Source organism: Rhinoderma darwinii, chromosome 3 (assembly GCF_050947455.1).
Source record: "Rhinoderma darwinii isolate aRhiDar2 chromosome 3, aRhiDar2.hap1, whole genome shotgun sequence".
In the NCBI taxonomy this organism is placed as follows: Eukaryota; Metazoa; Chordata; class Amphibia; order Anura; family Rhinodermatidae; genus Rhinoderma; species Rhinoderma darwinii.
This window is the reverse complement of record NC_134689.1, coordinates 314,863,812-314,886,330: the sequence shown is the minus strand read 5'-3', so window position 1 is coordinate 314,886,330 and position 22,519 is coordinate 314,863,812. Positions and strand designations below refer to the sequence as shown.

The following is a 22,519-nucleotide window of genomic DNA, read 5'->3' as shown; positions in this document are numbered from 1 at the left end:
CTAAAAAAAAAAAAAAAAAGTCTGAAAATACGGAGCTGTATTCAAGGGAAAACCGCTCTCGATTTTCAGAAGTTTTTTTTAGCAACTCGCATTTTTCGCAGCGTTTTTTAGCGGTTTTTCTATCGGGTCATTGAAAAACGGCTCCAAAAAAGTCTCAAGAAGTGACATGTACTTTTTCACGGGCGTCTTTTTACGTGCCGTTTTTGGAAATAGAGGCGTAACGCCCCGCCGGAACAGAATGCCGTATTTCCCATTTAAATCAATAGGCAGATGTTTGGAGGCGTTCTGATTACGCCTCAAAAAACAGCTGACAAAAAAACTGAAACACCCGAAATACACCTGAAAACACTCCATGTGAACATACCCTAAGAGTTTGGGCAGCCCCGCTCATGAGACTGCCACTGCCCTATTAAGTAAAGGCATTATTCTATTGGGATGTTGGATAGAAGGTGTACCGTCTCTGTTCACTTTGTGCAATGTACCTGTTATTTCAGGCAATGGTGGTTCACTGGCTTTTAGGTGGCACTGGGAGAAGAGGCCCAGATGCCATTTTCTAGTAGATTGCTGTGCCATAACAGTGCAGAGGGTGCAATCAGCGTGTATATGCTGCATGCCTCAAAATGGGGGCATTAAACAGGCAAGAGAAAGGAAGGGCCTAAAGATTTATTTAGAGGATATACCCCTGCCTCAGGGAGGAGCTATAGCTCCGTCCACAAGAGAAAAGCTAGTGAGTCACCATTATCTGTTCTCAACTGCATTCCCTGAAGTAACTGCCATTTTTAATATTTGCTAAAAGTTAAGGAGACTGCCTCTAAATGTCTGTTTACAAGTGTTTGCCCCTTTGTGAAGATTCCTGGTCTGGTAAAAAGGAACGGTGTTCATTCCAAGACTAAAAGTTGCAAAACCTTATCGGTCTGGGCTTACATGGCTACCACCTACTTGCTGGGTTAGGGCTAGTCCACACGTTGCGGAATTGCCAAGTTTTTTTCCAGACGTAATTTCGGCCTGAAAAAAACGCAGCAGAATACAGTAGCAGCATAGTGGATGAGATTTCTTAAATCTCATTCACATGCTGCATTAAAATTCTGAGCAGACCGCAGCATGTCAATTCCTGCTGCGGAAAGTGGCCAGAATTGTTGCATTTTTCAGAGGAGATGTCTGCATCTCCTAACATTGTGAAAAACGCAGCAAAATACGCACCATTTTCTGCCGTAGAAACCGCGGAAATTGTGCATTTTTGCCACAGCGGAATGTCTGCATTTTTTCAACGGAATTGCTGCAGAAATTTTCTGCAGCAATTCCATTGTTTGTGGACAAGCCATAACACTGCTCTATATAGAGCTCAAACCCCTTAGTACGACCTCAGATTTCTGTAAGGCCCCATGCACACGGCCGTATTTTTCATCAGTAATTACTGACAGTAAGTTCGGACCCATTCGTTTCTATTGGCCACGGACACCTTTCAGTATTTTTAATGATTAGTGCCCGTGCTTACAAAATTATAGAACCTGTCCTATTCTTGTCCGTAATTACAAGGACTCCCCCATAGAAGCCTATGGGAGTTTCCGTAAATACGGACAGCTACGGTTGTGCATCCGTATTAACGGAAGTGTTACTATGTACGGACAGTATTTCGGGATAGATGAAAATACGGTCATGTGCATGGGCCTGGGCTACATGGAGACTTTGGCCCCATGCACACGACCGTAAAATTACGCAATTACGGACACGCCCGATTCTATTGGCCGGGGACACCTTTCCGTATCGATACGGATAGGTGTCCGTGCCGTAGAACCGTTCCGGGATTATGGAGCATATGCCACTTTTCGGTTTTTTTTACGGGCCGTGCTCCCATGCTTTGCGGGCCGGCCGTGCCCGCAATCGCGGGCCGTGATTACGGGCACAGCCGTGTGCATGAGGCCTTCGTGTAGCGCAACTGATTGACTTTATACTTTTGAGCTACAGTCCATAGGAATCCATTGACTTGCATGAAGTCTTATGGGCAGCAGCTGTCACGCGATCGTTAAAATCAATCAGTAGCGCTACAAAAATTCTGAGCAGCCCAGGAATTATTGGAGATCTGACATAACATGCTAATTACACTGCCAATGAATGCAACTCGCTGTGGATACTTTGCTTAGAGGGCCAAGTTTGACCATTTTAGATTTGCAAGTATATATTTTTTTTTAGTTAAATTTAAGACAAGGAACACCCAAACAGATGTATATGAAATAAAGTTAGTCATCTTACCTCAAACTATAAGTAACAGTAGTACACAATTCCGAACAATAAGACAATGGAGGATATATCTAGGTTTATAATGTTGTATTTTTATATGAAAGAAATAAAAAAGTTTCCACCACTGCGCAGTGATCTATTTTTGTCACAGAGTATCAAGCTATTTCTAGTCCATCCATCGTGAAGAACCTATTTCCATTCAGGATGCCCTGGGTGAAGCGTCATACTTGGGAAAATATCCATGTGTAGTGACTGCTTCCTGCAAATCTAGAGGCTTATGGACTAATCACATCCTAATGACTACTTCTGGTAACTGAGAAATCCACAGGAAAAAGAACACTCGAGTTCTGCTAAATATTGTTCAGAAAACAGGCAGTAGGAATACAGAACAGAAGTAGACCATTTCCTATGGACACAGACAGTTACGTGTACCATATATATATATAGCCCTTTATAAAGGGAACTGGTCACGTAGAACATGCAGTCCAATCCGCAGGCAGCATATGATGAAGCGGGAGGAGCAAAGCAGATAGATAAAAAGTCTTGCGCTAAATGATTTTGCATAACCGGTCATTTATTTTTTTAAATCTTTGCTTTTTGTGGGCTAAAGAGCCCAGTGGGCATTCTTCATTGATTGATCGGCTTCCCTGTATTAGTGTAAATGCAGAAATAGATGCCAGTCACGGACCACCCACAGGACTCCTTAAGGGAACCCATCACATCGAACTTACGGTCTAATCAACGGGCAGCATGTTCTAGAGCGGGAAGAGCAGATCAGATTGATACATAGTCTGCTGGGGAAAAATTCTGTATAACTTGTAATTTATTGTTTTAAATGCCTGCTCCATCTAGACATCCAGGTCCTAAAAATATGTTTCCAAATGGCTGCACATGACAAGAATTAACAAAACAAGCAGTACTCCATCATTTAGCGATCCCCAGCGATCCCCAGCGCTGACAATCTGGCGGGCCGCCCAATGATTGTTTACATGCAGGCAGCACATGCCCGCTGCAGCCAATCAGAGGGATCAGCAGTCATGTGTTGTATTTCTGGCATTATGCCAAAAATACAATTAGTCACGAGGCGAATTTTATACATATAACATTTTAAATTAAAACCAGAGGAAAAAAAACAAACTAGTCCCGAGCTCCTCTCCACCACCGGGCTTCTGCAGCTGCACGTCGTTCCCAGTAGAATGCCAGAAATACAACATATGACCACTGAGCCTTCTGGGTTGCTGCTGCAGTCACATGCTAATCAATAACAGGGAATCACACTCCGAACCTGGATATCCCTTTTAAGAGTCCAGTGGGCAGTACTACTCAGTGATTGACAGCCTTCCTATATGAGTTTGCATACAGAAATAACAGTCAATTACGGAGTATGACCGCCCACTGGAATCTTAGGTTAGGTCTACACATCAACTTGTGGCCATGCAACAGAAGATTGCAATGTATGTCGTGCTTCTACATCGCAACTAACGATAGTGAATGCGGTCGTGTTATGAAAGTCGGTTGTAATTCAATCCTGCTGGATTTCAGCACATCTACATTCACTATCATTAGTTGTGATTTTAGCAGCGCGCTATTGCGATCTTATATCGCATGGCCACAGGCTGCCATGTAGACCTAGCCAAAAATGAGCAGGGATTTGAAATATAATAAAAAGGATACTGAATCTTTTCCCACTAAACTATAGATCAAGCTGCTCAGCTCCTCCTGCTCTAACACGCTGCCCGCAGATTGCATTGCATGTTTGACATGACAGATTATTAATAAACCCCATGGGAGAAAAAATAAAAATAAAAATTCTACCTAATGGAATAAAACTTACATACATAAGATTGTGCCACTTTTTTTTTCCCATAGCTCCACATGTCCAGAGTGTCTCACATTCTCGAGCACCCTCTATTATGCACGTTTATCAGGGGTTTTAGAAAGGTTGAAACATGCATGAGCAATAGCCTAGCTAGACATTGAAAGACCACACAAGTCACACAAATATTTGTCCTAAGATACAACACTTACTACCAAGTACAACCCCACCTCTAGAAGCAGACTGTACGGCCCCATGCACACGACCGTAGCCTTGTGTACGGCCGTGATTTCCAGGTCGGCCAGGGGCGGAGTGTCACCCGCAAATCGCGGGCCATGCACATGGCCGCGGCCATTATTTGCTATGAGCCTGGATCGCAGAACACGGCCGTAATAAGACTTGCCCGTTCTTTCTGCGGTCCAGGCTCCGGGGCCATGCACGGACCGTGGAAACCACGGTCGTGTGCATGACCCCCAAGGAATGAATGGGGCCGCAATTCTCCCGTGGATTTTCAAGGGAATTGCGGCCGCAAAAGCACGTTCGTGTGCATGGGGCCTATGTCAGGTGCTCCAAGCTGTATTCAACTAAGGCTAGATTCACAAGAAGGTGTCAGTTTTGCATCCTTAAAAAAAAAACAGCAGTGTTTTTCCTGTGCTACAGTTCCATGTGGCATCCATTTTTGATGTCAGAATATTTTTCTCCGCATTTCTTTAGCAACTTGTGCGTGAATCCAGGATAGCACACTGATGACATCCATGTGCGGTCAGTGATTTTCATGCACACTTTCACTTCAATGGGTGCGTGGGGAGCAAAAAAACGCACCAAAATAGGACATGCAGTGAGTTTCACGCAACGGTCACACGCTGCGTGAAAAACAACACGTCTGAAAACCGCCATTGAATTTCATAGGTCCTTGTGGTGTCTGTGAAATTAACCGACAGCACACGGACGTGAAATGTGCTCGCCTGAATAGTGTAGACTGGAATGACGTAAAAGCACACGGCCAGTGATCATTCAGACCATGCAGCAGTCTAAACCACAAAACACTGGAAAATACGTCCTGCCAATACTCATAGGGGTAGATGTACTAAGACTGCACTAGTCGTAGTAAAAATTCATCTGGAGTAAGATGCAACATTTACTAACAGGAACACGCCTCTTCATAAATTTGTCGCATCTTCCACCCCGAATGAAATTTCCGGCAGCCAGGAGCTGTGGGTAGATTTCCGCTATAATTTCACCAGTTTATGGCATGAGTTATAGGAAATGTGTCAAGCTGGTGGTGGCCATGCCATTTCAGAAAAGTGGCAAGAGCGGGAGACATAGGCAATAGTCAACATTTTTGGGACTTTTGGGCAGTTTGCATCATTTTGACACTAGAAAACTGGCGTAGAAATGTTGTTACATACTGCCCAGAGCACGAACTAATGTTTGTTAGAGGTGAACTAATGATCTGGAGCAGATTTTCCCGGTTTGGGTTGGGCCCCAAGTTCCAGTGAAGGGAACTCTTAACACTACAGCATCAATTTCCATTTTACTAAACACTAAAGTTTACATAAGATCTGAATGATAAGCATTGCGAGGAGGGCCCCTTTCCTGTTTCAGTTCGACAACGCTTCCCTACACAAAGCAATATATGCAGTGTTTGGTCAAAAAGAAAACCACTGACCTGCACAGAGCACTGAACATATTCAAACACCTATGGGATTATTTGGCAAGACTAAATTCCCCCAAAAAACAAAACCTGACCCGACTAATGTTTTTGTGGTTGAATGAATGTGAATTCTTAGTTTGATGTGCTAAAATCTTACAGAAGACTTCCTAAAAGAAAGGAGCAATTCCATATTCATTTCCATGGTTTTAGAAGGAGAGGAACAATGCGCACATATGGATGTGATGTTTGGGCGTCCACATACTTTGACCATGTAATGTATATGAGAATCATGTAAATAAAAAAGATAAAAAAATAGTCCCCTATGTAAATTTAGGCCAACGAAATCCGCTCTTGGGAATCATGCACAAGACAGCTCACACTTCACAACACGTAAAAATGAGCCCTATCTATGGTATAGTAAACTGGGATGCGCCTTTAATGTATTTAACCCTTACTAAAAGACACATTCTGAAAAACTTGCAAAACCATTGGCAGAGTGTAGTACCCATTTAAAGTGAATAATCAGGAGCCTATGAAAAGGATTCGGATGATTCTAGCGGGCAGCACACAAAAGTAGTGCACAGATATGTTTGAAGGCACAAGTCCGGTATGGGCACAAAAGTATAAATAATGCCTGCACCTACTAATACACATTAAGAATATGCTTGATTTGCCATGACTTGTAGCAGTAAAGTGCATCCCACCACACAAGATAATTAACATATTGCAGGCGGCCACTTGCTCATGTACGGACAACTTAAGAAAATTAATCACTCGATTGTTTTTTTAAAACCAAACTTGTTTTACTAACATATCCTTAAAAGCAAAATTAAGTTAACATTTGTTAGTGTCCATCTCCACCTGAAAAGTGAAAACTAAGCTTTGACTGGAGTAGATATCCTTAACCCCCCCCCCCCCTCAAGTTCTTACCCCAAGTTCATCTGACATCTGTGAGGATATTGAAGAGTTCAGATCAATACTTCCTGTCCCATCCTAAAATTAAAAACAAAAATGTCAGTATAAACTTGATATTGCGACGTGTGACAGATGAATACAGATTTCAAAGCAGAGGTAAAATTTCCCCCCAAAAAATATATTTTTATTACAACAAACCACTAATTAGGCAACTAAATGGTTAATTTGTAGGCCAGTGACTGATTGGCCGCTGGTTTCAAGGGAGGATGGGTAAGGAGCGGCTGTGATTTGTGAGCTGAATAAGAAGGGGGGTGCATGGTATAAGACCTCGTGCTTGGGTAAGGGGTTCTCTATTTGGAGATTTGCTCAGCAGTATCTCCCACCCCAGCTGCCCACTGTTAGTTACCGTGTTTCCCCGAAAGTAAGACAGTGTCTTACTTTCTTTTTATCCCCAAAAGCCCCACTATGTCTTACTTTCAGGGTATGTCTTATATTGGAAAAAAATTGTCGAATTATTTTTATTTATTTTTTCACAAACTTTATTTAACTGTTTTACATTTTTTTTTTTAGTCCCACCAGGGGACTTCACTATGCGATGTGCCGATCGCATATATAATGCTTTGGTATACTTAGTATACCGAAGCATTATTGCCTGTCAGTGTAAAACTGACAGGCAACCTATTAGGTCATGCCTCCGGCATCGCCTAACAGGCAGTTGCTGAAGGCAGACCTGGGGGTCTTTGTTAGACCCCCGGCTGTCATGGAAACCCGACGGCGACCCGCGATTTGTTTGCGGGGGCGCCGATCGGGTGACAGAGGGAGCTCCCCCCTCTGTCAAACACATTAAATGCCGCTGTCACTATTGACAGCGGCATTTAATGGGTTAAACTGCCGGAATCGGCGCGCGCTTCGATTCCGGCAGTTGCAGCAGGAGCAAGTGCAGGGGACGGCGCGGTGACGTATGGAGAGGGGGGCGGCGCGGAAGTGGGCAGGAGGCGGCAATACCCCCGTGTTTCCCCGAAAGTAAGACATATGTCTTACTTTCGGGGTACGGCTTATATTAGCCGACCCCCCTGAAACCCCCGATACGTCTTACAATCGGGGGTGTCTTACTATCGGGGAAACACGGTATTAGACAAAAAAGTCTCACAGGACACATGAATGTCAGGGTGGGAAACAAAAATCACAACCACCCACTGCATTTATTGAAGATAAAGACATTATATATATATATATATATATATACACACACATATACACACACACACACACACACACAAGGGAAAAAGAAGTCCATGGATATCAAAAGGGTTTGAAAAAGTAGAAAATCTTTATTGTAAGTCAAAACATGAGAATCTAAAACAAGTCTTTATGACTGGATCAAAGTATAATACACTTTATCAGAAATAATTATGGACAGTAATAGTATACAAAAGATTACATCTATTTTACATCCCAAGCCAGGGAAATATTCAAAAATGAAAAGTATATGTCAGGTAAAGTAGAAAATAGAGTAAGAGCTTACACCCAATAAGCATAATCCAAAAAATAGAGCCCAGAAGCAGCACTCAATAGCAAAAATATGAATTTATTCACCCAACACAGCTGTGTTGGGGGAATAAATTCACATTTTTGCTATTGAGTGCTGCTTCTGGGCTCTATTTTTTGTAATATTCATGGGGAGTACGTCAGCCGTTTTTGGTTCTTTACACTGTGCTGCTCCTACTTGAAAAAGCTACACGCAAAACGCGCGTCGGGGCGCTACCTTATCTTCTGGGTCATACCACTATCCTACGGAAATATGGGTAAGCATAACATGGAGGTTATGTCAGCCTCTTTATATACCCATTACACTGATTATGCTTATTGGGTGTAAGCTCTTACTCTATTTTCTACTTTACCTGACATATACTTTTCATTTTTGAATATTTCCCTGGCTTGGGATGTAAAATAGATGTAATCTTTTGTATACTATTACTGTCCATAATTATTTCTGATAAAGTGTATTATACTTTGATCCAGTCATAAAGACTTGTTTTAGACTCATGTTTTGACTTACAATAAAGATTTTCTACTTTTTCAAATCCTTTTGATATCCATGGACTTTTTTCTCTTGTTTATATATCACTGTTCGTTATGTAGCTTGCTCTGCCGTTAGCATTAGGTTTTTTATTGTCATACACACACCAAAAATGTCTAAAAATATATATTAGATACTTTTCTTCACTTGCCTTTTGTTAGCATGGAGACACCGAAATTATAGGGTGCTTGTTTTTGCTGAATCCCCTCCAAGGTATGAGGATTGTAAATAATTTTCAGACCTTGACATGCTAGAACTTCTTGGTTGTTTAGAAATTATTTCCGCTGCTTGCACGCATCTAAATGATGTATACTTCAAGTTACAACCGCTGGAAGAGGCTTTTTTTTATGCCGCTGAATACAGTACCCAGCATCAGGCAGCCAGCAAAACCGTGAACTGATCCTTTCAGCGATTTTGGCAGGAGAAAGTGATCGCAATGGAGAACACGTTAAGGATTTTAGAGGGAAGGTGTCTGCCAACATCACTCAGGCTAGCTCCATCAGCAACTGGAAACCCCCAGCATTTTACACTATGCATTACTGTGTAATCATGGAACGCCAGGTGATTCTATGCCGCTTTCTTCCGAAATAGAATATACCATCCCACCACTCTAGTGCTTTATTGTCATCACATACAGAGACCTATGCATGGATTAAGACGGGACAACAAACCACACAACAAACCTACTAGTTCTACTACTACTAACAGAACAAATACCTTGTAAGCTGTATTCGTCACCTTCAGAGAAACTGGACCTTAAAAAATGTGACGTCTCATCAGGACAACCCTTTTCCATATACCCTACTAGAGCTTATGGGCATATGGGGCTTACCCGATTTAAGCCAGGGCAGCGAGATACTAACAAGAAACGGCTCTCACTCTCATGGATCTAGTCAGTTCCTGCAGGGGAAATGACCAGCCCTAGACAAAACTATTTATTTCATATTGAGACAAAAATGTTAGGCTAGGGCTACAAGGTCACTTTGGCCCCAACACAGGTCGCATGGCCAAAATATCACTGTGATCGCAGTGTTCCACTGGCTGCATCGTAGTAATGAACAAGAATGCGACACTACGTTTTTTCAGAATACATCATGTGTTTCAATAAGCAGTCTTTGAATCCCGATTGACGCTATAAAAAACACCGCACAAAAAAAACACAAGTAAAAAGGTAGCTAGCAAAACACTATTTTGACAAAATGACATGGACAACCTTTCACTAGGTCAGGTGAGTTTACCAGTTCAACTTATATGAAAAGCACTGTCTCCACCTATTCCAGTGTGGTTTTCCTTTTTTCCTGGACCCCCCCCCCCCCTCATTCCAGAGATATGGACCACTGTTGTGTTGGCTCACTATGATAATTTTCTGCAGTTAGCCAACATGTCGTGAACTACCCTCAAGCAGCCTTCCGCTGATTGGTCAGCATCAGAGGCAGGGAAGCTAGCTCCATCCCATCGGCTAACTACAGCAAATTAGCCTAGGGGGGGCCAACACACAACAGTGGGTCATATCTCTGGAGGGTCCATGGGAAGGAAGAGAAAAAAATAAAAAAAAGGAAAACCGCGCTGGAATCAGGCCAGTTAAACAATTCAACTTTAGACCTAGTGGCAGGTTCTCTTTAAGGCTACGTTCACCCGCTTAAAAAACGGTTGTAAATACGGAGCGGTTTTCAAGGGAAAACCAGCCCCTAATTTCAGCCGTTTTTTAAGCAACTCTCGTTTCGTACGGCAGTTTTTGGAGCGGTTTTTCTATGGAGTCAATGAAAAACGGCTCAAGAAGTGACATTCACTTTTTTACGAGCGTTTTTTCTAAGCGGCAGCTTTTAAAAACGCTCACGTAAACAACGCCTTGTGGGAACGGAACACAGTTTTTCCCATAGAAATCAAATGGGCAGCTGTTTGGAGGCATTCAGCCCCCGCATTTTTAGCCATATTTTGGGGCGTTTACGGCACGAAAAACTTCTGAAAAATAGCCTGTGTGAACATACCCTAAAGGTGTTTTGTCAAAATGGTGTATTTTACTAGCTTCCTTTTACTTGCGTTTTTTTTTTGTATGGCATTTTTATAGTGCCAATCATGCGATTCATTGACTCTGTTTTGCAACACATGATTTATTCTGAAAAAAATGTGTATGTTTGATACAATGTTTGGAAATCACAGTAATGTTTTTCCATTACAACCACATGAGGTAAGCAATTGGACACTCACTAGCAACACAGTTGTTTTTCCACCTTTTTGGTGACAAGAAATGTTATGGTTCTTATACTGCGTTACAGCAAACTGTTCACCATCACTGTATTATGGGATTTTATGTGCAGTACAGAGACTTAAAGGCTTAGGTTAAGTAGTGTCTAAATAACTATTAAGGCGTTTTACAGAGCGTGCCTTTTCAACACACTTACAATGACGTGCTGTATTATGTCCGAATTTATTATAATGGTTCCCCTAGTCATACAAATGTTGAAAGTGCAGCAGTTCTCACATTACAGTAATGTAGCGGAGAAATGTCACTGCAAGTCCCTCCAAACCTGCATGATCTGGCATTCGCAGAGTGGCTCATAGCGTTCCCCCCATATTGAGGCTCATGGTTCATATGTATGCGTGTGTGTATTGCCTAAGAATTAACTTTCACTGAAGAGGCTTGTAGTTTTTATGAATATTCTATATTTTCCGTTATTGAAATATGCTAAACATGCACGGACTTCTAGGTGAACTTGTGGTTATGTTCGCATCTTCCTGTCAAATATGACGTATTCTGCAACAGAACAGGATAGCATGCAGCGCTCTTCTTCCCATCAAAATAAAGGACATGGCGACGGAACCCACTATAAATCAAAAAGCTCCGTAGGGCGCCGCTGCAGTCAGTCATGCAATGGATCTGGCACTGCTTTGTGATTTCCGTTTTTAATGGGAACTACAATGCACATGTGAATAGAGCCGTGCAAGCAGATCATTATGTGGCTGAAACAAGTGAATGTGAAGAGTTAATTTGCTGCACAGTGCATTTTATTTGGCTTAATCCCTTTTCTGTCAAGTTTCGGTTGGACCCAAGATTATTTTTAATGGTTTGTTCAGAACCTTTTAAATAGTTCACGAGCAGCCAAACCCAACAGACTTGAGGCATGTGATTCCAGAACAATACACATCCTGTTCAATGAATTGCTTAACCAACAACTTTCTGGCCTGTTCCCTGAGCCTCACCCATTGAATGCACACATACGTACATGGCTGGGAGAGATGATCGTCAAAGTCTGGTTATGTAAATGAACAAATCTACACCGAAAATAATTGAACTAATTTGCCTGCACCCAACAAATGAAATAACTTAAAGTTATCACCAGGCAGATGCAGGAGGTCAAAACCTGTATAAAGAAAAAAAAAACAAAAAACAAAAACGCAGTATTGTTTTAGGGAGCACACACAGTCCCTACTAGTCCAAATAACAAACCCAATAAGCATTCCTTAGAGGCACCATACTGCAGTACGTGTGGCATCGTATTCCCCTCTAAGTGCTAGGAGTCTAGAGAATACTTCCGTAACACAGATTGCAAAGCTGCATGCCAACGAAAAAACTAATTTGTGGGCTCCATATGAAACCAGATTTACAAAGAGGCAGAGTATGGGCCCCTAGAAGTCTATCTGCTCTGTATAACAGGTCAGTACAACATAGATTAATACGACCATCTAAATAAAGCTATACTCCGCAAAACATTAGATTAAACTGTACGATGTCTCCAGAAAGGTTTCCAATTATATCTGCAGCCATAAGATTCAGATTGTTAAAGAAACTGAACTTTGAAGTACAAACCGATGTCACCTCATGGTTTATATGCACTCGTCCAATTTGGAATTATACATAGAATCCACGTATGCATCAATTCCATCAAAATAAAGACATGTAAGCTCCCATTTATCGGTGGTCGCATTCCCCAAGATCGACGATCTGGGCCATATGTTAAAAGGGTATTCCCCCTGGTAGAGGATTCTTAAGGCCCTTTACGCAGGGACGATCATTGACCCGTGTAAAACAGTAACGAACGCTCATCCACACACATTACTGATCACAGCTCCTTGTGAAAGGAACGCCGATCAACGAGCTGTCTCGTTAATCAAGGCTCGTTTTTTTTACAGCCAAAATTGGCCATTGTAAAAAGGACCCTTATTGTGAAGTGAAGGGGGTTACTGTGACTACTAGGGAAGAAGAGCCTATTGTAACTACCAGGGGAGGGGGGGGGGGTGCTGTGGTACACAATTTTTACTACTGGAGGGCAAGGGGGGGGGGTGACTGCTGTAAATATCAAGCAGCACACTATTCTGACCACTAGCATGGGGAAAACCTTAAGGAACGAGTAAGACCCAACTTGCACTTTCCTAGTTTTCCATGCAGACTAGGCCCTGGTAAAGGTTTGTCCAGGCCTGTTATAACGTCAGAGTAGGTCTATTGCTCCATTAGTTAACCATGTTGATTACAAAGCATTAATCCCATTAAATGAATGCACACTACGTGCGGTTTGATCCAAAGTATCACTCAAGGCAAAATTTATACAGACTGTCAAATGCCACCAAAGAGAGAATCCCTGCACTAGGTGGGACTAGCAGTTTTTCGTCATGTATTAATAGAAGGCAACTCTATAGAAGCAAATGTAATTCTACATTACATCTTCGCTTATTGGGCATTAACAAAAAGTAACCGTAAATGCTACACATTTACATGGCTGCAGCGGTCTGTAAGAGAACACGTCACCGATAACAGGAATCACTTTGCCTTCCTTTATCATGTTGTTCAAAATTCTATTCAGCAATTTTTAGGTGTCATTCCACTTTCCCAGAAATAGATATAACCAGTTTCCCCACACTCTCCACTGTCCAGTTTTGTAATGACACATCCCCGCACTCTTCTGGCTGTAGCAGGTTTACCTTAAGGAGTCCTGAATAGCCATGTTGCAACCGCTGCAGGCGGTCATACTGGTTGTCACCCAGATTTATGAAAACTGAGACAACTAAGAAATGGCTAAGATTATTTTTAGCAACTTTTAACAAGTGGATAATTCGAGGACATCTTTATTAGTGATTTCTGACATTTCACGAAGAAGATTAATATTAACTAAAGAGCATCTCAACACCTCAGAGCCAAAGCATTGACCCAGATGAACACATACATACTAGGTTTTCGAAGAATGATTATGCTTTTGCCAACTTTTTTTTAATTTAAATGTAAAAAAACCAAAATCACAACTACAGGGATATTATAGCCTAAAATAGTGATGTATATGCATAAGCTACTGCAGCACAATAACGGAGGGCTCACAAATAGCATATGAATATAAAGCAACACTTCTTGTGTCACACAATCTACACAATATATCGATGATCACCATCTGACCACTACCTCATTAGCAGTTACAAACCCGCAGTAAACATTGCTGACTCAGATGTACCTCATTGACTTCCTGTTTGCTATCAGAAAAACCTCCAGCCATGCATTCTTTGTTCAGCAAGTCTAATATGCTTCTATCATCATCATATTTGTCCTGCTCTTCCTCTTTGGTTTCTGAATCGGAGTTCTCCACAACTTCTGTCTCTGTAACGGTGATTTCCATGTGGACTCCATCCTCGTGCATCCAGCTATTGCTTTCTTTCACATGTTTGACATACTCCCTCTGCTTCTTGTGCGATACCACGGGGGATGATTGGCAATTGGAAATCGAGGTAGAATCAACTGTACAGTCTGTATAGTCACGCTCTTCATGAATAGTATAGCCAATGTCCAACATATCAGGCACTGAAACGCTCATCCGATTAGAGAGAAGGTGCCTTTTCCTGAGGTCGAAGATTTTCCTTGAACTTTTTTTGGACCTCTTAGTTGTCAAGTTCTGAAGTAAAGGACGGGTCTTCTCTTTCAAAGAACCCCAAACGGATGGTTTATCCAATTCCATTGCTACCAAAACCGATGGAACTCAAATCCACTATCAATTTATCTTTACCTAGAAAAACAAAAGAAAATATATATTTAATTAAAAAAAATAAAATTATTATTATTATGTTCCAAAATGTAAGAAGCATTAGAGCGTAAATAATTCTACACCTAGTGTCTGAAATATAGGTGGTAGGTGACAGATTTTTTACATAGTGTTACATAAGCATGAACGCACATGATATCCGTTCACACTTTGACTAAATGCATTGAAGTGTCTGAAATTGTAGCATTCATTACTTTTTGATTCATAAACAGAGTGTGTTACTCCATTAAATTTGCATCGTAGCCGGGTCAGTGCCATTCCATGTGGCCTTACCCATGTAGCAGTCAACAACCGCACCGGCACGGCTGTCAAATAGCACAGTAATGGCCGTGCGTTGCTGCAGGTAAAACGGTCCTTTACCTGCAAAATCGTGCAGCCATAAAAGGGAGTCTTCATCAATGGGCGCATCATTTTGCAGGTAAAAGGGCTGTTTTACAAAACACGCCAATTAACAGGCTATTGGCGTGGCCTCACCCTTAGGCAGTTTTCATGCTGCGGTAGTGTGCCAGAACGCAAAACTACACACTGTCATACCCTAAATTGCTGCTGTTTTCCACCCAGCAGCGCACACACATGAAGCCCATTCCAAGTACATGCTGAGAACCTGTGCTGAAAATCTGCAGCAGACTACAGTGCCAGCCATGTGGCTGGGATTTGAACAAATCTCATCCAAATGCTGAATAACTTCCAGATGGAAATCAGAGTATCCAGCGAATTGTAAAACCATCACTGCGGATTTCGCTCTTTTGAAAGTAGAAAGAGGGGGGGGGGGGGCACAAAATCTGCACGTAACAAAAATTTTGCTACAGAAAAGCTGCAGAAAACCTCGATCCAGCCTTAAAGAAGTATTCCGGTCATTCAAAAAGGTACCCACATTTTTTATTTCAGATAAAAAAATCTGTCCTGGTCATGTAATAGACACACAGGTGCAGGACTGATTACAGTACAGTGTATCAGAGTGGTGTCTTATACACAGAGCTGCATGGTTTGTTACAAGACACCGCTCTGTTAACTGGACTGTGACCAGTCCTGTACCTGTAGGTCCATCACAACCAGGACAGATTTTTTTTTTACAGGAAATATAAAAATCATTTGCTAAAACCAGAATCTCTCAAAAAAAAAAAAAAAGATCTCAACATAAAGGCTATTTGAATAACCTTAATAGAGGTGTCAATTCGAAAGACCAGCTATCTACCCTTTTTAATCACGGTAAAACATTTCTGTCACTGCTTAGATGATCGTTGACCAGACCTTCTGAACGGTGTTTAGATTGCTACTACGGTAGCTTTTATACCCGGCGTTGCTCGGGAGGTTGACTTATGGTATAGATCAAGTAAAAGCTCACTATTTAAATACCCAATTATGTGTTGTAAGGCCCCATGCAAACGACCGTAGAATTTGTCCGTAATTACGGACCCATTCACTTCTATTGCCCATGGACACCTTCCTGTATATTTACAGGAAGGTGTCCGTGCCGTAGAAAGGCTCCGCAAAAAATAGGACATGTCCTGTTTTTGCTTTTTACGGACCGTGCTCCCATATAGAAAGTATTAAAAGTTAACTTAACTGCTTCTTCCTCCAGTCCGGCCTCCCAGGATGACGTTTCATCCCATGTGACCGCTGCAGCCAAACACAGGCCAATCACATGGACTGCTGCATCATCCAGGGAGGTCGGACTGGATGTCAAGAGGGACGCGTCACCAAGACAACGGTACGTATGAACTTCTTGTACTTTCAATTGCTGCAGAAACTCTGCCCGAAAGGGCTGCCCCATCTCTCTTTCCAGCACGGAGAGAGCGCAGGGGCTGCTGATTAGTGCAGAGGAAACTGGTCCGTAAGTACAGGTGGAATACTGGTGACACCGGACACAATGTTATTGGAAGCACCATTAAATATCCTTAACACTATGATCACATGATCAAAAAAAAAAAATGTATTCCCTTTAGGAAATAAAAGTCCTAAGCCAGTGCTCCTAGACTAAACTACGAAGTGGTGGATGAGGGGCGGAGACTTCTGATTCATGCCCATTTGGCATCGATGTTTTATATTCCAGTTTATATTCGTTATATGTTTTATATTCCAGTTATGTATCGTTATACACCAGTTGCAGGTATTTTATGTATATATTATATACCAGTTATTCTAGATTTCACTCAGGTTATATACGTCATCACCTTATATATATATTTTTTTCATTCTTAATAAAATGAGATTTTGGAGTCCTGTTACTGTATTTCTGGTCTCTACGGGTGGTGCGGCCACATGCTGGGAGTTGTAGTTTCACACGATACAGACGACGTGTATTTAATAGATGAGCAGCTCTGCCCCTGAGGTACTACAACCCTCAGCATGCCCTCAGTGAGAGGATACATAGAGAAGTACTGCAACCGGGGTAACCACTACTTCCCCTAGTAATCCTTTCCTCCGGGATTCACCATCCAGACCGCGTCCTGCAGCGATATGACATTCACTGGCAGTGGAGGGAGACGCGGAGCCCCCGTTGTACCTCAAACTCCACACAATGTGACCCCAAAACTGAGGCAGCGGCCGCTCACCCGACTCACCAGCTTCCTGTGAGGACGTGACAGCGCGGGAAACTGGGGACGTCACGTGACACATTTGGCGTGCACGAGAAGCGGCTGCAGGACGGAGCTGAGGCGGCTGCACACAATGATGGAGGGCAGAGCCTGGGAACAAAGGCATCAGGTACAAATTCAATGCGGTTTTATTTTCGTAGCTAAAAATCATGAGGGTCTCCTCTCTGACGGGATTATTCAGACTTCGCGGTCGTGGCGTTTTGCCGCGATTTTGCGACATGAATGGGACAGCTACAGTTCTGTACATCTGAATAAGAGGTTCTACAGCAGGTGTGTTTTATATAAGAACACGTTATACAGATGTCACTGACATCGCTGTGCGATCTGCATGCGGTATTACTGTGGTGCTTGATTATAAATGACCAGTGATAGGGATTAGTCCTTACTGCAGGTCCCAGAAGTCATCGAATGATGTACGTTTCAGCCAATTATGGGCTGCCACGTCATCAATAGGGGGCGGAGTCTGTCAGTGCAATCCGTTACCTGGGGAACACGTGTCCAAATAAAAAATAGCTATTCCCCGATTTTAAAACCAATGAAAAGTCGGGCTTCAAACAAATTTTCGAAAACATATATAAAATAGATTTTTTTTTGAGCTACAGATTAGTCCTACAACCTGCTTTTGTGTTTATTATTTTAACCCCTTCAGGACCAAGCTAATTTTGGCCTTCAGGACCAGACCCATTTTTTCAAATCTGACATATTTCACTTTATGTGGTAATAACTCCGGAACGCTTTTACCTATCAAAGCGATTCGGAGATTATTTTCTCGTGACACATTGGACTTGATGATAGTGGAAAAATGTGGTCGATAAATTCAATATTTACCAGTGAAAAACACCAACATTTTGTGAAAAATTGCAAAAATTTGCATTTTTCTAAATGTAAATGTATCTGCTTGTAAGACAGGCAGTTATACCACACAAAATTGTTGCTAATTAACATCACCCATATGTCTACTTTAGATTGGCATCGTTTTTTGAACATCCTTTTATTTATTTTTCTATGACGTCACAAGGCTTAGAACTTTAGCAGCAATTTCTCAAATTTTCAAGAAAATTTTAAAAGGCTATTTTTACAGGGGCCAGTTCAGTTGTGAAGGGGCTTTTAGGGCCTTATATATTAGAAACCACCAAAAAGTCACCCCATTTTAAAATCTTCACCCCTCAAAAGTATTCAAAACAGCATTTAGAAAGTTTAACCCATTAAACGTTTCACAGGAATTAAAGCAGCGTAGAGGTGAAATTTTCAAATTTCATTTTTTTTTTTGCAGAAATTCATTTTTAATCTATTTTTTTTGTAACAGAAGTTTTTACCAGAGAAACGTAACTCAATATTTATTGCCCAGATTCTGCAGTTTAGAAATGTCCCACATGTGGCCCTAGTGCGGTAATGGACTGAAGCACCGGCCTCAGAAGCAAAGGAGCACATAGTGGATTTTGGGCCTCCTTTTTATTAGAAAATATTTTAGGCACCATGTCAGGTTTCAAGGGCTCTTTCGGTGCCAAAACAGTGGAAATCCACCAAAAGTGACCCCATTTGGGAAACTACACCCCTTGAGGAAATGATCTAGGGGTATAGTGAGCATTTTGACCCCGCAGGTTTTGTGCAGAAATTATTGGAAGTAGGCCGTGAAAATAAAAATCGTCATTTTTTCAAAGATAATGTAGGTTTAGCTAATTTTTTCTAAATTTCCACGATGACTAAAGGAGAAAAAGCACCACAACATTTGTAAAGCAATTTCTCCCGAGTAAAACAATACCCCACATGTGGTTATAAACAGATGTTTGGACACACGGCGGAGCTTAGAAGGGAAAGAGCGCTATTTGGCTTTTGGAGCTCAAATTTAGCAGGAATGGTTTGCACAGGCCATGTCGCATTTGCAAAGCCCCTGAGGTACCAAAACAGTGAAAACGCCAAAAAAAAGTTACTCCATTGAGAAAACTACACCCCTTGAGGAATCCATCTAGGGGTGTAGTGAGCATTTTGCCCCCACAGGTGTTTCATAGATTTTATTAGAATTGGGCAGTGAAAATAAAAAATAAAAAAATCCTTTTTCTTCAATAAGACGTAGCTTTAGCTCCAAGTTTTTAATTTTCTCAACAAATAAAGGAAAAAAAGAACCCCAACGTTTGTAAAGCAACTTCTCTGGAGTACGGCAATACCCCACACGTGGTAATAAAATGCTGTTTGGGCATGCGGCAGGGCTCAGAAGGGAAGGAGCGCCATTTGCTTTTGGTGTACAGATTTTTCTGCATTTGGTTTCTGGGCGCTATGTTGCATTTGTAAAGTCCCTGTGGGACCAAAACAGTCCCACCCAGAAGTGACCCCATTTTGGAAACAACACCCTCAAGGTATTCACCTAGGGGTGAAGTGAGAATGTTAACCACACAGGTGTTTTGCAGAAATTCGTGCGCACACGATGTGGGAGAATGAAAATGGGAATTTTTCCTTAGATACGCCAATATGTGGTGCCCAGCTTGTGCCACCATAACAAGACCGCTCTCAATTATTATGCGGTGTTTCCCTGTTTTAGAATCACCCTACATGTGGCCCTAATCTTTTGCCTGGACATTCGACAGGGCTCAGGAGTGAAAGAGTACCATGTAAAATTGAGGCCTAATTTGGCGACATATAAAGTATTGGTTCACAGTTGCAGAGGCTTTGATGTGAAAGAATAAAAGAAACCCCTGAGAAGTGACCCCATTTTGGAAACTGCACCCCTCAAGGCATTTAAGAGGTGTAGTGAGCATTTTCACCCCACGTGTCTTTTCCATAAATGATTGCACTGCGGAAGGTACAAATTAAAATTTTTCCCTAGATATGCCAATTCAGTGTCAAATATGTCGTGCCCAGCTTGTGCCACTGGGGACACACCCAAAAATTGTTAAAAGGGTTCTCCCGGGTATGGTGATGCCATATATGTGGAAGTAAACTGCTGTTTGGGCACACTGTAGGGCTCAGATGGGTGGGAGCACCATTTGGGTTTTGGAGCGTGGAATTTGCTTGGTAATAGTTTTGTTTTGAGTAGCACTGTTGTTTACGCTTATAATGTGGGGCATATCTGAGCTGGGCAGAGTACATCAGGGGCATAGTCAGGTGGTATAATAATAAGGTAAAAAAAAATATATAATCCATAGATGTGTATTACGCTGTGATCGATCCTTTCTGCACAGGCCGGTGTCGCACTGATAAATGTCCTTCCTTATCCCCCTTTTGGTCCACACTCCGCACCTTTGCAGTTTGGGGAATTTTGCCGGGAAAGTGTTGTCCTGGTAGAATACGGGCACCGTCGCTTCCAGCAGATATGTTTGGGCCCTCCCCTTCCTGGTTCCCTAATTTTAGTGCCTTGATACATCGCCTTTTGAAAACAGAAGAAATGTTCCCCTCGGGCCTTCACAACTGGATATTTTTCTTTCCTGAATTATTGGAGCCTTAACTTATTTTATTTTTTCATAGACGTAGTGGTATGAGGGCTCTTTTTTTACGGGACGAGCTGTAGCTTTTATTGGTACCATATTGGGGTACGTGCAACTTTTTGATCACTTGTTATCCTTTTTTTGGGAGGCAAGGTGACAAAAAAAAACAGCAATTCTGCCATAGTTTAGTTGTTTTTTTTTATACAGCGTCCACCATGCGTTATAAACTACATGATACCTTTATTCTGCGGGTCAGTACGATTCCGGCGATACCAAATTTATAGAACTTTTTTATAACTTTTTGCACAATGAAATTACTTTTGGAAAGAGAATGTATTTTTTCTGTCGCCAAGTTGTGAGAGCCATAACTTTTAAATTTTTTCTTCGATGGAGCTGTATGAGGGCTTGTTTTTTGCGAGACGAGGTATAGATTTTATCGGTACCATTTTTGGATATATGCGACTTTTTGATCACTTATTTCAATTTTTGAAAGACCGTGACCAAAAAAACAGTAATTATGGCAGTGTTTTTGAGGTTTTTTTTTTTTTTTACGCCATTCACTGCGCTGGATAAACATAAGATTTTTATAGTTCAGGCCGTTACGGTCGCAGCGATACCAAATATGTATGGCTTTATTATTTTTTTCTATAATAAATGACTTGATAAGTGAAAAAGGGCGAATGTGTTTTGTTTTATTTTATTACTTGAAACTTTTATTGTATGTTTTACAACTTTTATTTTTACTTTTTACACTTTTCTTTAGTCCCACTAGGGGACTTGAATGTCCAACTGTTTGTTTGATGTTCTAATACATTGCACTACCTATGTAGTGCAATGTATTGGAACTGTCAGTTGTTCACTGACAGCAAGCCGATCAGGCTCCGCCTCTGGGTGGGGCCTAATCAGCTTACGTAATGGCAGACAGGAGTCCATTGTTAGGGCTCCTGTTGCCATAGTAACATCGCATGGCAAGGCTGCCGATTTTCTACAAACCTCTAGGATGCAGCGATCACAATGGATCGCTGCATCGAAGAGGTTAATGACAGGAATCGGAGCTAGCTCCGGTTCCTGGCGATAGATCGGGGTGTCCGCTGTAACATACAGCGGACACCCACTGCTGATGACGCCGGCTCAGCTTCTGAGCCGGAAGCTGAGGCGGCGCCATCTTGCCGATGGTAACGGAAGCCTCCTGGGCCCCGCCAACGACGGGGCATAGGAGGATTCCGTTACAGGCTGATCGGGAAGTAAGCATTAGCCCTCCGATCGCCTTTGCAGCCACCGGCAACTCAGCGATCACGTTGCTGGGGTGCCGGTGGCTATAAACTCCTCACATGCTGCGATCTCTATTGAACGCAGCATGTGAGGGGTTAATCGGTCGGATCGGAGGCTAGCTCCGGTCCTGGCCGATACCTCAGGGTGCCAGCTGTAACATACAGCTGTCACCCGGCGGTGAGGTCGCTGGCTCGGCTCCTGAGCCAGCTTCATCTCCATGACGTACAGTCACCAGTTTTAATGACGTTACTGTACGTGATCCGGCGGGAAGGAGTTAAGGACTCCAAAACGACAACCAGTCTACAAAAAGAAATCATTGAACAACAAGCCTGCAGGGAAATTTATTTGCCCCATGAACTGAATTCAAAAACCGAGGCAGCCTGTGTCTACTGACAGGGAAGCTAAAGATAATTAGAAACAGTTTTAGCTTTCTTGTTCCATAGTTAAGAGAAATGAAGACCCATCAGAGAAAACGAAACACACACACACACACACACACACACACACA

The 22,519-nt window shown here is 42.1% G+C and overlaps 1 protein-coding gene across 2 annotated transcripts in view; it reads right to left on the bottom strand.

The window, feature by feature from the left end:
* The window catches only part of MCTP2 (multiple C2 and transmembrane domain containing 2), a 193,728-nt gene that overhangs the window by 112,815 nt on the left and 58,394 nt on the right, over positions 1 to 22,519 (bottom strand). For both annotated transcript variants that reach the window (XM_075858224.1, XM_075858225.1), the window contains exons 2-3: positions 14,142 to 14,687; positions 6,639 to 6,701 (exon numbers count right to left, since the gene is read on the bottom strand). In XM_075858224.1, coding sequence (XP_075714339.1) covers positions 6,639 to 6,701; positions 14,142 to 14,639 — 561 coding nt within the window. In that variant the 5' untranslated portion in view covers positions 14,640 to 14,687. The remainder of the gene's footprint in view (positions 1 to 6,638; positions 6,702 to 14,141; positions 14,688 to 22,519) is intronic.